At 43.8% G+C, this 20734-nt stretch overlaps 2 protein-coding genes across 8 annotated transcripts in view; one reads left to right on the forward strand and one right to left on the reverse strand.

Annotated features, from left to right (window-relative positions):
• Window positions 1-15041: 15041 nt before the first annotated feature.
• Window positions 15042-17183, reverse strand: LOC128906877 (basic proline-rich protein-like). The gene is made up of 3 exons (XM_054194921.1): window positions 17164-17183; window positions 15443-16906; window positions 15042-15315 (listed from the first exon to the last, which is right to left on the reverse strand). The coding sequence occupies exons 1-3, from the start codon at window positions 17181-17183 to the stop codon at window positions 15042-15044; spliced, it is 1758 nt and encodes a 585-aa protein (XP_054050896.1).
• Window positions 15716-20734, forward strand: part of ZDHHC14 (zinc finger DHHC-type palmitoyltransferase 14) — a 117350-nt gene continuing 112331 nt past the window's right edge. For 2 of the 7 annotated variants that reach the window (XM_054197309.1, XM_054197307.1), the window contains exon 1: window positions 15719-17863. In XM_054197309.1, the coding sequence (XP_054053284.1) occupies window positions 17613-17863 (251 nt within the window). In that variant the 5' untranslated portion in view covers window positions 15719-17612. Of the gene's footprint in view, window positions 17864-20734 lie in introns of all 7 variants that reach the window. The other 5 variants (XM_054197312.1, XM_054197306.1, XM_054197308.1 and 2 more) reach the window with 5 other exon arrangements.

The following is a 20734-nucleotide window of genomic DNA, read 5'->3' on the forward strand; positions in this document are numbered from 1 at the left end:
CACTTTTAAAGTATTGGTTGAGCTAGCTTCACACAATTATAGGAGGGATATTTTTCCATTTGGAGAAGATGAGGAAATGAATCAGTTTGCACAAAGTTCTGCTGTAGTTCTCCGGCAAAAGCAGGAGCTGAGAGGACAGATCTCCGGATTCTCGGTCACCTCCCGCAGCCCCAGGGCTGCCTTTCTAAGCTGCAGTTTACTTCTGCAGAATATGAAACACTTCTTTTTTAATTTCGCTTTTACATTTGGTTATTCAGCAGAGCATGTCACGCGTAACTTTGGACAAGACTGAGTGTGCCGGCATGCTGCACTGACACCACAGCAGCATTGCTTTTTATGGCCAGGGCCTGGCCGCATTTCAGTAAATGGCAAAAGTCCCATTGGCAGTATGGCCAGAGTTTCAGTTATAAATCCCAAATGAGCACTCATGGATGATGACATTATGGCCGGTCAGAGGCGCACTACAAATTTCAGAGCTGTTGATAACACATATCAAGGCTGTCATATGCCCTGGATGGCATTTACATGGGGCTGCAGAGACGAGGACACTTACAGAGGGTCTTCTTGCATATGTGTGTATCTACTTTTTTTCTATTCTTATCCTTTACTAAATTATACGTTTTATTACCTGCTCTATGTTTAAGGTATTCCCTCTCTGCAAGTAAAATATGCTCATATCTCTTTGGCTTTGCCCACATTAACTAGAAAGGCAAATCATAGATCCCTTCCTAATTCCTGTGGTATTGCCACTGTCTTTAGAGACCTAGCAAATACGTTTATAAGCATTTTTATTTTTTTTTTACTGGGTACCATGTCTTTAATGTTCTCAGTATGTATTTCGTTATAGAGTAGTACTCTATCAATAATTACTTTGCTGTACCATATTAGAAAAACCTTTAACATAGTCCAGAAAAAATGTATTTCTGACTTAATTCAAAAAAGAAACAGCAAAAAATAATTATCATTTCCACAGTGTCATTAGAGCATGGTCTGGTACTTGAAGCTCAGCCACTCTGCCTGAGTGCCCTGCACCACCAGTTAGATTGACCAGCTGACCAGGTCTGCCTGGTGACAGCCTGGAAGCAGGATTTTCTGCATAGAAAATCTGCTGCTGGCTCACATGGCTGGAACTGTAAGCTTCCAAAATTATGGTTGGCAGGACATGAGGCCTCTTGGTGACAGTCCAGTGCATGGAGTTTTCCATCCTCTGTGTTTCCTTCCGTGGGCTGCAGGAGATCGCTTCTTTGTCCATAGCTCAAACAGGTCCCCATGAGGGTGGTCAGGCTTAAATCCGGCTGCGCAGAGAGGTTGTGCAGTCTCCTTTCGAGGAGATTTAAAAGAGGATAAAGCCCTGAGTGAGCTTCTCTGAGCTCACAGCTGAGTCTGCTTTGGGGAGGAGGTTGGACCGAGACCTTCTGAGCTCCCCTCCAGCCTGAGTGACTTGGGACACGTGGGTAGACTCCTCCACAGATTAGTTAGTAGGCAAGGGTAACTTCAAGCTTGGCTCACTTGCACCTGGCTCTGAGGCAACACCCCGCACCACAGTGGCTGCAGGGCAGGAGGGACATGTTGCTGGCATGGACCACTGCTGGGCAGCAGAAGTCCCTCAGATGCTGTGTTCAGAGGCTGCTCTGTTGGGTGGGCCTGTGGGAGGGCTGCTATGCCTGCCCCGTGCCACTGGCTGTCTTCATGTGGCCAGCGACACTGGTATGGGGACCCTGGGTAGTGGTGCGTGCTGCAGAGCACCTGGCAGAGGAAAGAAACTGAACTAGCGTTTCATTTGTCCTGGGGAGGTGGACAGTATAAACTTGACTCGTGTAGTGCATCATCTGCTGAGAAGGCCAATGGTAAAATTAGTTGGCATGAATATGAGATGTATACTTCTCCTAATTGGCTTCAGTGCAATTATATCCAAAGGCCCTTTTTGCGGTCATTACACAGAGCTTAATTGCTATAGTTTAATATTGCAATTAAAAACGGCCTGTAAGGAGAGCTGAATATTAGGCTCCCGATGAATGGTAATTATCACTTTGTGTAGATGGATGGAAAACATTTCTAATTAAATTATTCTTGTAACATAAATTAATAGTGTGATCTGGATAAACTACTTCTGATTTCACATCTAGAGTATTTTTAAGAGCACCGAGTTTGTGCTAGAATTTCAGTTGGCAGGTCAAATTGTCTTTTAAAAATACCTGACTTTTCAGTCAATTTAGCAGCTTATAGGCTTTTGCAGTGAAGATGTTCGGCAATGATAGAATGATTCAAACGTTGCATGGAAAATAAAGTAAAGTAAAGTAAAACATAAAATAAAATAAAACTATGCAACTAGCATAATCTCCTAATTCAACAAGCACGGGTGATTCACAGTCTGAATGACAGGGATTCATAGCATAACTGTCACACATTTTCTTCCTGTATTAATTTCATCTCCGTCTGAGGATTTTTGCGAGATATAAAACCGTTAAGCTAATGCTTTGAAATCAGGAAAGCTCATTAGCAGCTCTAGGGAAGGGAGTGAGATGGGCAAGGAAGGTGCGGGTCTTTAAGGTCTGAAAGAGAAGGAAGTGTGAACGTTTTAAGAAGAATTACTCGACGTGCAATCTGTCTGTGCTTTTTGCATACCTCGAATTTTTTTCTAATTAGTGAGGTCTACGATGAATAAAGTAAACAGGCAAATGTAAAGGTCTCAGCTGAAGGTGTCGGACTGTATTTCAAGAAGTGGATTATAGATAATCATTCTAAGATGACCAGTAGCTTCATGGCCCAATACGTGGAGCTGACACGTTAGGTGTTGACAGCAGCCCTTTCCCACAGGCTTCATTAGACATTCATTTTAAGTTTCTAGAGCAGCAGTCCGTGACTCCAACAGGGTATTTTCGAAGGATGTAAAGTGGGAGATAGACGGCCACTTTCTGTCAGAAGATAATGGGAATTTTGTGTCAAGGCACTCTCTGTGCATATGGAAGACCGTCCCTGAGATTTTCTGCATGCATGCCCTCCTGTGTATGCAGTATATTAGTGCTTACTGTATATATCACAGTTTGGCACTACCATATCTCTCTAAACATCGCATTAATCCATCTGTCTGTCACCATGGTAACAAGGCTCCCTATTGATGACTGACGAAAAGCTGAACCATTAAAACTAAATGTACATGGTTAAAAAAAAAGTCAGCAAGCTCACTTGGTGTAGCGCTACAGAGACACAAATGGTCGAAAATGGGCTAATTACTATTTTGTATGCATTATTTTTATTCATAGTTATAGATCTGCAATAAAGCCTATTGCTAAAATGATCCTTAAATCTGATCTTTGCTTCATCATATCTATTTATTACATATTCTGCTGAACTCATTATTAAAAAAATGTGCATTTTTTCAGAAGTTTACATGTTCCCTGGTATATATTTGTCCTGGAGGGTGGAAAGATGAAATGAATATCTTAAAGATACCAAGTACAAAGCAGATTAGAAATGTTGCTGAATATTTTACTGCACATATTGTCTCTCTCTCTCACGTCCACGCCTGTAACATTGCCAAAATAAAATCAGTAAAGTGCACGCATTCATTAAAGGATCAATGTCTAACTGAGCACTGTTAGTTAGTTGTGCCTGAGATTTTTTGAGGAGCACAATGTTGTGGAAACTCTGACATGAATTACTGAACTTCATAAATCATTCTTGGACAATGAATTTCCATTTTTTATTACACTGGCGCCATGCATGCTATTAATGGTAGACTTGAGTCTATAATTCTATTAGGCTATAAAGAGGTCTTTAGAGCAGAAATAAAGCTTAAAACTAACCGCTGACATCTCATCTCCTTCCGTATTCATTGGACGGTGCTTTTTGTTCTCTAGAAAAATGCTGTGTATTTTCTTCACCCCTTGCTGTTTCTTTTCCAAGCCTCTTTGCTTTGCGCACAAGGTTAACACTAATAACAGCTGGATAAATGAGCTAAAGTGGATAAGATGAGGGACCAGAGAAGGAAACGGGAATACTGTATTTCAGAATGCTTTGATACGTTCACTGAGCTGAAAGTATGATTATTCTTTTCTATGTCAGGATTTACAGCTCTTTGATATCTGCTTTAAACTATGTCCCTTGGGTCAGGAGGTTGCTCACAAGTGTGTTTTTTCAGCCCCATGGAAGGCTGGCTGGTTGGAAGGTCAGATGGGGGCATTGCTCTGTCTGTTTGTGCATGGGGGGGTGGAGTTTGTACACGTGCACATATGTTGAACATACATATTATCAGGCAGATTTCATTAAATCTGATGTCCTAGTGGGCAAACATGGGTGGTTTGCCCTATCACAGGCTATGTGAACCCCTGGAGGACCTGGAAGGTCAGCTTAACCTACTTGGTAAAAAAAGGAGGCACAGATGCTACCAACGAGCCTAGGGTTTCTGATTCACAGCTGACATTTAAAATGCTTTCAAGCATTTCAAAGCATTAAAATGCATTTTTAGCAAGAGGCTGGAGGAACTTGCAGGTGTGGAGGAAAGCAACCAGCAAGCAAGCAAGCAGTATCCCTCCCTTCCTCTTTAGGTGAAAAAAGGTGATCCCTTGAACTGATAGAAAAGAGTACTCCTGTCTGATATGAAGCAGAGAGGCAAGAAAGATGTAGTAACTGAAGAGAGTTTTCCTAGTTTTGTCCTTGACAGAAAATAAAAGATTAATTCTGAGATTTCTAAATGCCAGAGTTGCGGCATGTATTGCCACGTAACAACATGATTTGACTGCAGATGCTTTTGGGGGTATAAAAGTGGCACTTGGCCACGCAGATGATGGCTACCTGTGATGTACGTTGTGATCTAGTTTGTCTTTGTTCCAAGCAGTACATCACCTCCATCACTGGATCCAGCAGTGGATTCCAAGACAGTGGCAGCCACAGGCACAATTTCTCAGTGTTCCTCTAGTGAGCTAAGCTTTCTAAGATTTTTAAGGAGATCTTTGCTGATCAATACAATTTATTCTGCTTTCCCAAATGTTAAAACAACAATGTAGTGTGTTCCCCTCATACAATAATTTTCACATAGTTTATTATATAAGAATTCTGCGGTGCAATTAAATGGCATTCCTAGGGATGTGAGGAACTTTGCTTTTTACTTACAAAATTATACATTGTAGTAACTTTTTAATTAAAGTGCAAAATATTATGTTAATATAAAAAACGCAAAAGCCTTACCTGTTAAAAATTATTCCCATTCTAATTCAATATTAAAAAAAGAGTATTCTCACTTTTCAAAAAGAGTATTTTTAAAAAAGTATTCTTATTTTCATGATTTTTAGAAATCACAAAATGTCTCTTTGAATTTTTTTTAATTGAATTTTGCAAGACCTGGACAACATCCTTTGTCACTCTAGTGAATTCCTTTCTTTCTGGAAAACTCTGAAATCTTCTGAAAATTTCCTTTTCTTCAAAACATGCTGTTGTAATAAAGACTTGGTTCGAATCTTTACCTAGCACAAGAGAGTTACTTCCTTGACAGATATATTTCTGTCTTCAAGTACCTACTTTCACTCCCTCCAGACAGGCGAAATTTGATTATCCATAGAGGGCATGCATCTGCACTGCCCATATCTTTAACTGCTATTCATGTAAGATGGAGCGTGTTCAACTCTGTTTCAGTTCTCAACCACTCAACAGAGACAAAGCATTTAATGATCAAATATTTTATTCAAACAACACAGTTTTGGGCCAGCCTAAATCCAGCCTAGGATTCTTGCTACAGCAGTCCTGTTTCCAGCTGTCTCATGTTGATGTCATAGAATCATAGAATGGTTCGGGCTGGAAGGGACCTTAAAGATCATCTAGTTCCAACCCCCCTGCCATGGGCAGGCACACCTCCCACTAGACCCTCTCCCAAAGTTTAATTTCATCCATGTGCTGTGTGAATTGTACTCCATACACACATGGAAGCATCTTAGGTGCATTTCAGGTAAGTGTTCAACCTGACAGCTGCTGAGGATATCTGTCAGGCACTTGTTGGACTGAAGGATCTATGTGGTCTGTTCCCACCTGGAAGAGAAGCCCCTGCTTTCACAGTATCTCCCAATACTGCAAACAGCATGTTCCAGGCAGGTGCCATTTTTTAAAAAAATACAGAACTGAAGATCTCCCTCCTTCTTTCCTCCCTGACCGTGCTGTGATACAAAAAGCTCTGAGACACATTGGGGATTCAAAAGACCATTGGTTATCGCACCCTTGCATCGCTGCAAAAACCTGTTTCCTGCGCTTCGTGATAAAGCAATGGGAAATCCCTAAATCACCCTGTTCTCTTTCACTTTCTCTACTGAAACTCAGGAAGACTCGGGCAAGATGCCTGCATGCAGCAGTACAAAGTTCTTGACCTGCTTGCTGCCCAGAGCATGTTGCCAAGCTGTGACAGACAAGTGCTACTAAGGAGGTGGTGGGTCTTGATGAAGATGGGTGATGCACCAGCATCTCACCCACTAGCAGGGTCAGAGTGCTTTATTGCAGGTTCTTCAAAAGCTGTTCAGGCACCTTCTAACTTTCACCCCTGTTTAAAGCTCATCCTAGGAGGAGCCACATGCCCTGTCAGCCCATCACACAACAGAACCCGCCCAAGCAACTTCCAGCCTGAGCATCCCTTATTCATGGTGGCTGAACTCAGTGCTTCTCCACTGAGGTGGTCTGCATAGCAACACCAGATGAAGCCTTAACATGTAAGCGCTTGGTTTTATTTAATTTGAGGGGTTAATCATGGCAAACTCTTCTACTTAGGAGAAATATTTTTATGTACAGATCTACATGTATTTTACAACATGTTTTTATTTAAAGTGTTCTGCTTGCTGTCTGTTTTCAGTAAGGTCTTGGAAAGCAAGTATTTCCTTCCCTCAGCTCCACAGCTGGCCTTCTGGAGAGGGATTGCAGGGAATGTGAGCTGCCTCTGTCGGCAGGGGACATGGGGCAGGCAGCAAAGCTGGAAGATACAGTCAATCTGCCTGACAGAGCTTGGGTTTTGTTCTTGTGTGAGACTTTCATGGCACAGGCCTGACCACTGAGCTTTGCAAAGAGCATTGCTCAGCCTGCCACCTTCTCAGAGGCAGGGGAGGAGTTAAGCTTATGGGGTGTTAAGAAGATGGAACGTTATATGCTTTGGGTAGGGTGGTGGAGAGGCGAGAGAAACTGGTGCCTTTCATGACTTTGGAAGGAGGTGGGAAAAGGAAGTGGGGGGATTGGGGTTTTTTTTTCTTTTTGTATAAAGAGGAAACTCTTGCTTTTGTCTTCTTGAGGAGGTGAAGAAGAAGGAAGGAAATTAGTGCTTTTTTTGGTGACGTATGGAGAGAAAAAATCTGCCCTGTGAGCACTGGTTTGAATGAACATTCATTAAAGGAGCCTTTTTGGGCCTACAGAGCCAGGTGCCATTGCTAAGACACATTTGCCTGCCATGCCAGGGCTCAGGATTCCTTGGAGGCCGTAGTGTGGATGTGGATCTAGATAGACGAAAAGACATAATCTTACAGGGCTAATCCACATTGAAGACTTCACCAAACCCCTCATAAAGACATGGTGGGAGATGAATCAGGCCATAGGGATTCTCCCTGACCATGGGAAACTGGCATCCCCTGTATCCTGGCAGGCCACGTGGTCAGCAAGCTGAGCGCACAGTCCCTCCCAACACTGCATGTGTGCAGCTTCACTGGGTATAGGTACTTCATGCAAGATAAAAAAGCTGCAATGCCCGAAATAAACGTAGGTTCTCCAGCTTCGCAGAAGACAAGGTTCTGCAGAGAACCCACTCTGGAAGAGTGGGGAGTTGACAATGACTGATAGTTTTTCTCTTACTGTAGTTGTAAGAACCGTGTAGACACAGCCTGTGGGAATGTGAATCTTGTTTTTTGTTCCCTGGAATGAGGGAGTCCACACTGGGAGAAGAGCTGACAATATTTTCAGTGTTGCTGAAGAAGACTATATGGGGATACAGGCTGTGGATAATGACTTTGAAGATCTTAACAGACCCACCTTGGATTTGCTGAAGCTGATCTGTACCAGATGCCTCCTGAATATGCATGGTGCCCAGAATGCTAGGGCTGAATAGCAGGTGCTAACGCTAAGACAAGCATCTCACATGTGACTTCCTGTGGCCAACAATTCTTGATTATCTACTGCTCATCCCAGGTACAGACCAGAACATGGTGACACTGGGAACGTTAGTCTCCAAGACGCAAAACCTTCTAAGTTATGAAGTAATAGTAATTGCAAAAAAAATTGGTCCTTGGGAAAAAATTAAAAAAAAATCTATTTCATGTAAGTCTAGAAGTTCCTGCAAGGTGTTGAGATGTGACACCTAGAGATGGCTTACCTGGCCCAGGCAGGCTCAGGAGACATGTTGTCATGAAGCAAAATAACATCAGGTGGGGCGTGTTTCCTGTGTAGGCTATGCAAAGGTTACCGATGTGCGCTAGGCTTATTCTGAGCAACATGTTGTGGTTAGGTATTGTGGTTAGAGCAGACAATTGCTGAGCGTTGTGCATAATGCATAACAGACAGGGCTGTGGTATGCAGATAAAAAAAGCGTGGGATGGATTTTACACTAAAATATGCTTCTCTGAATGTGAAGAAAGGATGAAGCTAGTCTGCTAGGAAAGCCCTATCTTTGACCTGAATGCCAAAAACTCGCCTGCACCTGTTGGCCCAGATGAGAATCACAAAAAATGGAAGTTAAATTGGGTTCTGTAAATCCCCATCAGCTTCCCCTTTGTGCTACAGTGATTTACTCATTGTTAGCATTTCTCTGTGGAGGAATCCTTCCTAGTTGCAATTATCTTAGGAAGTGGAAAAAATGAAAGCTTTTACAGATGTTTTACCCTTATAAGATGTTCCTTCTGAGTAAGGGATCCCTAAAGATCCACCTGCGGTTTCTCCCATGGGCAGTGAGTGCCAGACTTTTCCCTTCTTGAAGTCATCTGCCCTTGCTCCTCAGCTCTGAGCAGCCACCTGAAGCTTCAGCCATCCACTTTACCAGGTATTCATCATCTCTGAAGCATCCACCATCCATGCTGTTTGCATGAAGGAGCCAGGCTTCTCGCTATGGGTATTTGGAAATTTCCTCCTTCTATGTGTAACCCCACTTTATAAATTTCCACACGTAAATATCTATCTTTGTATCTAAAAATTAAAAGGGAACCTACTTACTACTAACTGAAGCTCTTCAAGCTCAGATATTCACACAAGCATTCCCCTCCTGCCCTCTTTCCTTATGATGGTCACCTGGGGCTCCGTGGCTGAGAGGTAACTGCGTTAGGACGGTCCATTTCATGTGCTGTGAGCTGCAGGGAAGGCAGGCTGAGTGCTTCCCGCTATAGTCAAAATGAACATGTGTTTTTCCTGTGTCTGCTTACATACACCTGTGGTACAAATGAATACATGGATTTTACATTGTGAGGAACTCCGCTTACAGGTAAATTCTTTAACTGTCTTTACATCAAGTCTGAGTTTATATTGTTCTCCCAACTTCACTTCTTTCTGAAGTTAAGATTTCTTTCCTGCTATATTCCCGCTAGTATTCTCTACCTACACTCCTTTTAATCAAGTAAAACATACCAATTCATAATGCCTCTAAGACTAATCTTTGCATGTTATTTATTGCATGAATAATTTTCTTTAGAATTCTGAATGGATTTCCTGGATTTGCAGATTACAGTTTTATTGGTTTAAGATGTGATTATACTGCAGACTGCCATTTGCTCATCAGAATTCATCTATATGAATGCTAGTAGATTAGTATAAATGAATTCTACAAAAATTCAGATTTTTAAACTTATTCTCCTATTTTGGTATTAAAAGCCTATGTTCCAAAGCCTTTACAAGTCACTCTCCGAATCCTGGCCAAAGCGTTCTCTTAACCATACAAATAATCCCACACCTTTTCTTGTAAGAAATTATTGAATTTTTTGAAGAATAATTATTGGTTAAAATAATTAATGGCTAATAATCTTACAGGAAAAAATAGAAAAATGTTTTATGAGGCCCACCTGGGCATATTTGAAGAAGGCAAACTCTGAGAATGCTGAAAAGCTAGACACTGTAGTGATTGCAATATGAAATACACATTTATTAAGTGAAAATCACATTTCCATCAGACAATGTTGCATCAAGTAGTAGTAGAAGTAATTGCTAAAACTCTGGTGCCATAAACAAATACTAGTTGGGCACAAGCTTCTGAGCAGAGCAAAGCCCATCCATCCATTTAAGTGTTCACAGAAATACAGGAATGATCATGACAGTAAATAAATGAACAAAAATAGCAGAAAAATGTTTTCGTTTTATGCCTCTGACCACACTTGTGTATGACCAGTATCACATTTCTGTTGATTGTCAGACTTCCTTTCTCTACTGCAGCGTTGTCAGCCATATGATTTATGAGTCATATCTAGTCCTTTGTATACAGAGCTCATTGAATATTCAGATTCTGCAGGGTATAAATTATCAAGTAAATGAAATAATGTTTTTATCCTGTTTTGGGGGGGGAGGGAAGGAAGGGCTTTCTAAATTTGAACTTAATTCAGTCCTTAGAGTGTTGCACCCCTGAGTCTCTCACGGCTTATTGTCCTGAAAACAATAGCTCTGAGAGGTGTAAAATGACCTGTTCTCCCTTATTCTTTTTGCTCATTGTTTTATGGTAGGAAGGTGGGAAAGGGGGGTGGGTATGAAACCCAAGACCAACATTGCTGTTTGCTGAAAGAACGTATATGCAGTGGGGGACGGTGGTTGTAGAAGAGACACAAAACCAAGTTGAAGGCAGGGAAAGGAGTATGGGAAAGAAAAAAAAGGAACAAGAGAAAAGCAATGATATAATACTAAATCTTCTCCGTTAATGATGCTGAATTGTGACAATGAAGCATTGAAGAGATTTTCAAAAGCAGTTAGCTCCATTTTGAGACGGCCTAGTTTAGTGTTTAATGATGCAGATAGCCCCCCTCTGGGATTTTCAGAACTCTCTAATTGCCTAATTCCTCCAGGAAAACTATTATGTATTTTGTGTCAATCCATATGAACACACATCATGGATGTGTTCCCCTGACAGCAACGGATGGTTCTGCTGTAAATGCTCAAAGTGTGTAGTCAGTCCAAAATAGTGAAACAGCCCACGACTGTAATTATAAAGAAGGCTTTTCTCAAAATGAGCATCACGCTCTTGCATGAGCTGGATGGCATCACTTTCCTGCACTCCACTGCAGAGCATAAATTCCTACTTTCCCACAGTACTGTAACCAGCTGTTTGCTGAGGCAGCAGAGAAGAGAAAAGAAGAGGCAGCTAGGAAACATACACAGAGGGGGGCAAAAAAGGTTGTGTATGAGATAAACTGGAGTTTATTTGCGGTCATTCTTTTGTCGACCATGAGTCCAGTCCCTTCTATAGCCCCAAGTAGGAAACCGGAGGGCAAAAAGAAACACCTGTAAAAGGGATATTCTTTTACACAGGAGATATTAGTTAACTCTATCTGAAAACATTTTTACTATTTTAATTGGTTAATTAAAATAATTGCAGTTAACAGCATCCCTTTAATTACATGACCGTTTATAGGTGTGTATTTTATTATTTTTTGTTTTGTTTCCTATGGGAATAGACATATGCAATCGGTTACAGTGTCAGTCAAACTTTCCTGCTCCCCCCAAAGGAAAACTTTGGAACTTGCTCGGCTGAATAGGTAAGAGAGTAGAAGTTTCAAGTATAATTAAACTCTTAAAGGTTTCCTGAAAATCAGCGGAAGAAAGACAAACGGAAAAGGCTTGGTCATTAGGTATTACCATCCTGAGCAAGGCTTGAGCTTATCTTAACAGTCCACCACTACCAGAGGGGAAGGTCCTGCCCTCCCTTCCTTTTCTGTCTTTTAGCTGTGTGGTGCCTCCTCTCACTTTTTGCCAGCTCTCGCACCTATGGGCTGCCTCCATGAGCACATCTGGTTGAGCCTGAAGTTCACTGGCACCCTAGACCAATCTAACAGTCTTACTCTCTGCCTTTGTTTTATATCTATTTAAATGTATATCATATATATTATAAAGAGGAAAAGACTTTCCTCTTTCACTTCCCTTTCCCTGGGAAATGTGTTCCTGCCCCTCCCTGGTACCACTCCTGGATGCTTTGTCATGTCCTTTGCTGAGTCATTTCAGCATGATAAAGTGACAGAAAATTAACTGGATTAAAAAAAAAAAAAAGTTGAATAGTTTTCTATTTCTGCTGGTATTTTTGTTCTATGACAGCTCAGCAAAACATCCAACGAGCAGTGGAGAGACCGCAAGTGAGAGGGTGGAAGGGTCTGAGGAGAGGACAGGACAACTGCCACCCTTCACTGCTAGTTTGGGAGTGGGGAAAGGGGGAGTGAGGGAGGCCTTCCTCCCTTGGTGCTAGTGAGCTGCGACTTCTGCTCAGGCAGTCACCCATCTTACGTCACTTAACTTCTGGTCATTTGGTGGCAGCCAGCTGGCTCCTGGGCAGCATGTGAGCAGCTCCGTTAGCCACAGTATGCGATTCTCTTGTCACATGGGGAGTGTCATGCAGACCACAGGGGAAAGTGAGGTGGTTGTGACTGGGAAAGGAGATCCCTCTCCATTTCATCCACTGCTCGGACAGACACTTGTGTTAATACTAATTGTGCTGAACACAAAAAACCAGGCCTGGCTGAATAGTAAGGAGTTTAGCAACAGAGATACCTAAAAATTGGCAAGCAGATGTGCTGTGAAGATGGGTATGACCCATGATCACATTTTTATTTCTCTGAAGTGCTAAGTTCATTTCCTGTATGTATTGTGAAAAAAGGAAATAAATTGGTTTTAAAGGGGAAGTTTACTGAAGAAAATGTGCTGGTTTGGTGAACTGGGATTAGGATAAAGCTGTATGAACCATGTTAATCAAGAATCAGTAATGTGGATGTCTGACCTTCACTGAAGTATTTCTGTACCATACCGATCGGTTAAATGACGCTGTTCTGCATCAAGCAATGACGAATACAAGGTTCTTCACTGGGAATCAAAACATCAAACAAACTGTAATTCATTCCACTGTTTGAGCACTGTGCTCTAATACATGATGTAAGACTGAGGAACATTATTTCCTGGCTCCAGTGAGGGAATGTTTGACGTGCTCTAAGACTGATAGCACTGGAAAACTTGGGGTTTTTTCCTCATGTAACTATACTTTCCTGGCCCTTTCTTTTGGTTGGCTCGTGTTCTGTGACAGCTTCCCAGAACTAAAGACTTTTTTCTTTCCTTGACTCAAATTAGAGCAAGAAGAAATGTTAAATGGGGTTAAAATATAGGAGTTTTCAAATTGTTTTAAAAGCAACTTTAAAAAGGCGTTGTTACTGTGTTCATAATGTTTTCAAAAGGATGTCAATAATACTCTAAATTCCAATTCAATACTGGTGCTGACAGGGACTAGAACAGGCTATCATGTGAAAAGTACAATGTGTGGCACTGGGTGATCCTGTTAGAATCAAACTAGAGTCACTATTGAAGGAAAGTGTGTTTGTTCTCTGAATTTGACTTCTAGAATTATTTTTCCAGGCAGTCCTCAAATTCCTTTATGTATTTCTCTCAATTAATATGACTGAAGTTCACTTCCCAACCATAATGTCTTAAAACCCAAGGGAAATACTGTGGAGTAAGACAGCAGCTTGAACGAGGTGCTGGTATTGTTTACAAATGTTTTGCTTCTGAAGAGTGTTTCTGAAATTAGCCTGAGTGCTACCTGTGAAGATAAGCCAACAATGACATTTTCAGATAAACCGTTTGCTCTATTTGCAAATGTCTAAAATATTTCATAATCTCAGGAGAGAATAGTGCCACTTGATATCATATAGTCATTAATATTGTCAAAGCACTGAAGACAGATCTCCAGCAATATGCTAATAAAAACCCGATGAAGACTAAAAATGCTTGTCAGTGAACCACAAAATTTCTGTCAGCAGCCTTCTGCTGGCATATATTGATGCTGTATTCATGAAAATAGAAAGAATAGTTATGAGTTGTTTATGAAGAACACTTCAAAGCATAAAAAATGCTTCGATATCTAAGTTATGAGATACAGGCAAACTGTTGACAACAGACACTACAGGAGGAAGAGGAGATGGGAAGGTATAATGCAGCAGCATCTATTACATGGGGAAAAAAAGATTCCAATGCATTTCCACGAGAGCCGATATTGGAAACTGGTGCTACATCCTGCTGCCCACTTGCCAAAAAACTATTCCTTTACACCTTGCAGAGGGAGACACCTCACCATATTTTTTTTCTATGTGGCATTAACATTTCCAAAATGATTCTTGCTTATCAACAAAATGGATCATAGAGTCACCAGGAGAGTATCTACCAGGCTACTCTGTATAATTTGGTTACCAAAGTCATTAATTTCCCCCAAGGAACGGGGTGCATCCAGTGCTGGTCAATCTGTTCCATGGTTCCTCTATTATCAGGCACTGCTTATGGATAAAGAATTAGTTTATCATATTAAATTAAAGGGATAAATATTCCATTCCAAAATTAGAAATGGAATTATGAAAACAGAAACCACATTGCCTGTGTACGAGAATTCAGTGTCTCCTAGGACAACATTCAACCATGAGACGTGGGCTGACTGTAACATCTCTTAACTTTATCTGGAAATCCAATCCCCATGCTTTTGGGTTGGTTTTTTTTTTTTTGAACTGAGGGGTTGATTCCTACCACGTGTTCCAAACTAGTCCATCCTCGGTAGGTTACACAGCTCCACTAGTGAGGTGCAAACCTCTGTAAAAGGTGTGTCGAAGCGAAACCCTTGTTGGCGCTGTGCACGCCCATTTATCTCTAGCAGTTCATGGAGAACATAGTAGGCAGAAACATCAGCATGCACCTTTGCGAGTGGTTCTGCCTGAGCTGTGGGACGCCTCCCTCCCTGGGCTTCCTGCAGGCCACCCTGCCGCTGGTGCCGTGTCGCACTGGGGCAGTGCTGCGCGAGAAGGGCTCCGTGCAGGATTGCATTTCTGGAAAAGCTTTTCCTTCGTGGCTCGTACTGTTCTGGGACGCGCCTCGTGAAGTCAGGGCAGAGTAAGGGTCTGTACAAACACCTCAGTGTTGGTGGACGAGCCCAGTTCTTCCAGCAGCAGTTCTTCCAATGCGGACGCCACCGCTAAAGCAGTGAAGCGTTTGCGTGTAGGAGCAAAAGCAGGCACGGCCGCCCGTTGGCCCCCCTCACCGGCGCAGCCGAGGGCTTCGGGCAGGCGGGACACCTCTGCTTCTGCGGGGCGACCGGGGTGCGGCAGCGCAGGGCCCAGCTGGGTGGACCAGGGGGTGCAGCCCCCGCCCTCAGGCCTGACCCAAACACAAGCCCAGCCATAAACACCGGCTGCGGCCGCGCTCAGGCCACAGGGGAAGGGGAGTCGAGGGCGGCCTCTGGGGGGACGCTACCCGGCGGCGCAGCCGGGCCGACCGAACTCACCTCAAGCCCCACACGGGGCAGCAACCGCCCTCCCAGCGCTCCCGCGCCGCCCCGCCGGGGCACCTCGCAAGGCATGCTGGGGCTTGTAGTCCCCCCCGCCGCCCTCCCGCGTCCGGGCCACCTCCGCGGCAGCTGGGCAGCCAAACTACAACTCCCAGCGGGCGGAGGGGCGCGCCCCTGAGCCGCCGTGTGGGAGCCCGCACGGGGAGGGAGGCTGGTCCCGCTAGGTCGGGCCGGGCGGGCGGGGCTTCTCTTTCCCTATCGCTCGCCCCGCACAACTCGCTCGCCTTCGGCCCGGCAGCTGCAGCAGGGGAGGAGGGGGCCGCCGCCGCCCGGGTCTGACGGCAGACCTCGCTCGCAGCTCGGCGGCGTGGGCCGGGGGGAGGCGGAAGGCTGAGCCGGTGTCCCGCGGGGGCGGGGAGGCGGCGGGAGCGGGGCTCCGGCGGGAGCGGGGACTCCGGCGGGAGCGGGGACTCCGGCGCGGGCACCCGCCGCGCTCCCCTGCGCCTCCGGCCCGCTACCTGCCGAGGCGGCTCATGGGGAAGAGTTAGGCCGGAGAGAAGGCTGGGCCGGGCCGGGCCGGGTGGTGCGGGGGGACTTGCCTGCCCCCTCGCTGGGAACCGACCGACCGACCGACCGACGGTGGGGGGTGCGCGCCTGTGTGGTCCCGTCCCTCGCCGCCTCCTCCGGCGGGCGTCCGCCGCTGTAGTGGTTACCGCCTCCCCCTGAAGATGAAGAGGTGGCTGCTGCTGCTTCTGGGTCTGGCTGCCGGGGAGAAACCTGGATAGAGGCTCCGAAAGAATAAAGGGGTGGTAGGGGAGGAAAAGTCGGCGCTCTGCGGCTGGCGGAGGGGGGAGCCGGGCGTCTTTCTCGCCTCGCTGCGGGCAAAAGCACAGCGCAACTGAGGGACGCCGAGGGGAGGGGGACAGGATGCGGGGGGGGGCCCGGCACCGCCGCGGGCCGTGGGCGAGAGGCTGCGCGGCGGCGGCGGCGTGCGACCGCCCGCGGCGGCCCTGAGGCGGGCGGCGAGGATGGTGGAGGGGACGAGGGAGAAGTCCCGGCAGAGATCTCCCACCGGCGGCGGCGAAGCCTCCTTCTCTTTTCCCCCCAACACCCTCCCCCCGCTTTCCAAAACCGGCAACAGCCGCCCGCCCCGCGGGGCCGAGGCGCTGGGGAGCATGAGGCGGCGGCGGGGACCTGTTGTGTAGGGGGAGGCGGGGGTTAAGCGCGGCGGCGGCGCCGCCCGGGGCGTGAGGCGGGGGAGAGGTTCGGGAGGGAGGGAAGGAGGATGAGGACCTGCTCCGGGGGCGCTGGTGTCTGTCGGGGACCGGCCGTGCCCCGGGCTGGCTCGGGAGAGTCCCCTGCGGCAGAGCCGTGAGAGGGGCGAAGGGCCCGCGGTGAGCCCGGCGGCCCCCGACCGGTCCGCGCCCAGCGGCGGCCGCGCTTCCCGCTGCGGCACGGCGGCTTCAGGAAGAGGAGAGAGCTTCAAGTGTTTCTCGGAAGCTGGAGTTGCAGCCTGGTTTCCTTCTTCTCGCTTTGGTGTTTTTTTTTGTTTTTTTTTTTAATTGCTTAATGATTTCTTACGCGTGTCTCTTGAGGGAACGTTTTAGGAATGGTCATTTTTTATTTTTTATTAAGCAGTGAAGTCTGCTGTGCAAAGGAGGATTATAACAAATCTCTATGAATGATAGACTCGATTGCTAAACCTTGCCTTGACCAACCTTCTGACCCTCGGAGGCATCTCTCAGGGTGTGTGTGGGAAGGACGAAAAAAACCCAACCTCCCACTTGAAAATAAACTTCAAAAAAAAGACTAATTTTTTGGTTTTTTTGGACAGCATAACTGCTTTATAATTAGTCTTTTTTTTTTGTCTTGTTTTGCAATAAGTTGTTTTAAAAAGGATTGTCCTACATGGTTGTTTTGTAACTGGTGGAGGAAGGAAGGATCCCTCTCAAGCGTTTCTGATGTGACAGCTTTGGTTTCTGAAGAGTTAACTGGTGTTTGCATGATACACCTATTGCTAGTCTGGTAGCAGACTTTTCATCTTTTTATTTGCTTTTTTCATTAACTGGGGCTGGTGGAGAGGGTTATCTTGGTCAGAAGAATATTTGCACATACTTATATTGTATATATTTTTGGTGGGGTTCTCCCCACATTTTACTGTCTCTTGATGACTCCTGGAGGTGGTAGTGGGCCCATGAAAGACTGTGAATACAGTCAGATCAGCACACACAGCTCTTCGTCTCCCATGGAGTCTCCCCATAAGAAAAAGAAATCGGCTCCCAAGAGAAAATGGGAGGTTTTTCCTGGAAGAAACAAATTCTTCTGCAATGGGAGGATCATGATGGCTCGACAGACTGGAGTCTTCTACCTGACTCTTGTTCTCATCTTGGTCACCAGTGGACTCTTCTTTGCATTTGAGTAAGTTAAAATATTCATATCTTCCTTCTCTTCCTTTATTTATTTATTTTCTGTCTGAAAGCAAAGTAAACGTGTTTATCCAGATGTCATAGAGAATGCTGACTGAATTCAGCTGATGTTGGTTTATGTAATTGAAAATACAATCTGATAAGATGCTGAGGGACACATTGATCCTGTTTTGGTTATTCTACTCTGTGGAAAACTGATGTTTGAGGATTAAGGTTGTAGTGCTTTTATACCACAGGTTTCCAGCCCTTGCTGATGTTGCAAGAGGAGTGTAAAAGGGCAGGTTTGGGATGGTCAGGAAATGATGTAGCTTCTTGTCTGTCAATTACTCAGCTGAGAATCAAAACTGACAGGTGCAAAAATACTGACCCTTTGTCGCAGAACTGAATGCAAGAAAAGCAATATCATTCATTAGTTTATGAATTAGGTCTTTTTTTTTTTTCCTTTCCTCTTGAAATCATTTAATAGCTAGTAGCTGGGAATTCAAAGTCAGTAAAAAAAAAAAAAGGAAAAAAAAGACCTGTACAATTTTGCGTGTACCTAGCTTTCCACCACTAGGTAACAGCATTACTTTCTGTTTGCGATGAAAACTTGTATGTGAGTTTGGTCTTAGTTTAAGCTATGTTTGTTCTGGAGTTTTGGATTATTTTTTTTTAGGCAGGCTTCTGGTGTCCTCGTAGGGCTTTTTTCTATGTTGCTCTGGATCTTCAAGAGTCCTTTTCATCTATATAAAGTGAACACACAGTGACAGCAAATCAAATATACAGATTTTTGCACTTATATTGGAGTGGTTAGATTAACTATGCATGACAATAAAAAATTAAGCACTTGATATGAACAATACGGTTCAACTTTTATTTATTTTTTTAAATGCACCGAGTACAAAAGTGCTCACAGTGCCAAAACACTTGCTATAGTAATAATTGGATTCTTTTTAGACAGTTAATGCTACTTTACCTGTTTTAAACTATTGTAGCTTGATTTGTGGTTTGTGGCAGGAGAAAATTCTTCAAAATACATATACAGCTCATACTGCTTGTTTGAATAGAAACTATTATTTATAAATAAGCTTCAGCGCTGCCTTCAGAAATTCTGTTTGGTTTGCTAAGTGATACAGTTGAACAACAAAGGTCATTCATTACTTGGCATCTTCAAAGAAGAAAATAGTGATGTTAGCAAACCCTGAATTTTATCAGTTAAATGTAGACCATCTTAATATACTGGTAGCAGTAGAGAAGGTAAAAATGCTCAGCAGGTAACCAGTGGCTAAATATATACGTGAGCTCAGCAGATGAATTGTCTTTAGTGGACTCCAGATTACTTTAGAGGGATTTATTAATTGTAAATCTTCTGCAGACATTGTGAAGCTGCTTGAACATCCTTTGGGTAGTTGAAATATACAGTCGATGTACACATACAGTTGAAATAACACAGTCAATGATGGTGTCCATGTACAGCGAGTGTGTTTACTTTCCTGGTGTTAAAGAGGTATTAAAGGTGTAACCTGATAGTATTGCATCAGGACTGGGTGCTACTCTTTTCTGTTTGCCATGATTAGGCCTAGTTTTGGAAAGCTTTTCTGTGTGGGCTGACACTTGCATCTGTGTGCGGTCTCGTCACCTTCAGCAGTTTCCGAAGGCAGGCACTGGACTTCCCATAAATACCAGAATGTAAATGTAGGATCAAAACTGTAATGTTTTATAATCATAAAACTTACTTAGCCACGATTTACAGTTTATTTATACGTTTTTAACGCTTTCATCCTTCAGAGATAAATATTCTCTGCAGCTGGGTGATTCAGAACTGCTGAAGCAGAATGAGCTGCTAGCTGTTCATCACCTTCTGATTTCATTACTACTGTGAGTTATGTGCTCTACCAGAGTCGAACTCTACAACTTCTACCATGTCTTTGAGCTTCTTTGCAGTGTAACTGTGTGTGATGGACATTTTTAGTTAAGTTACAGCATTTTGATATAGGATCGGTGCTTGTTCTAACTGTAAGTCTTGAAGCAGGGAAAGATCTTTGGCTTTATGTAACTATATAAATTTTGTGTGCATGTACTCGTTTTGAGTCATTCTTGTATCACTTGTGCTCTCCTTTTAAGGAAAATCAAAGTAGAGGGTGGCAATGATATTTCATTTTTGTAATAATAGGGTAGATTTTGATCTTTAAAAAGCACTTGCACCAGTAAATTATTACTCATCCTCCAAAGGCGAATTAAAAAACAAATCTTAAAACTATGAGAATGATGTTGAGCATGTTTGTGATGTCTGAACTGCAGAAGATTGTTAATGTAACAAAGAAAAGAGGGGACTGATTAAACAGTGTTACTTTGAATCAGTTTCTAATTGTGTCTCTTCACAGTAGTCTGAAGTTACTATTTATTGATCAGTTAATAATGTCTGAAGTTGTTAAGAGTGTCACTTCCATTCTGTGGCTGATTTGGTTATGATGCTGCTCATTAACCAGCTAGTTAGAGAATATAACAGAAAGGTGTTTCAATCCTCTGTGTACACACATGGGGCAAAGTGATTTTTAAATGGGCATGAGCCTTGTGTGTCTGAACTGTAAGGTCAGGCTGTCACTGAAGAGGAAGATACCCTGGATGTTTTTGGAATTGTTTGCTCTTTTTGCTACAATTGAAATAAATGATTTTGTTCCCTTTGGTTTTGGAAACTGGAAAATAGGTACTCGTGTTCCAAGTCATTCCCTGGTTGCAAGCAGAGAGGAGAAAGAGTAGGAAAGAGATGACTTTGACAGCTAATTCCTGGGAAAGCATCGTGCTAACATAAGCACTTGTCCTTTATCCTTTTCGCTCTGTTTGTTCCTCTAACATGATTTTCGCCCCCTTCTTTTTATTTTAC

This window comes from Rissa tridactyla, chromosome 3 (genome assembly GCF_028500815.1).
Source record: "Rissa tridactyla isolate bRisTri1 chromosome 3, bRisTri1.patW.cur.20221130, whole genome shotgun sequence".
NCBI classification, from domain to species: Eukaryota; Metazoa; Chordata; class Aves; order Charadriiformes; family Laridae; genus Rissa; species Rissa tridactyla.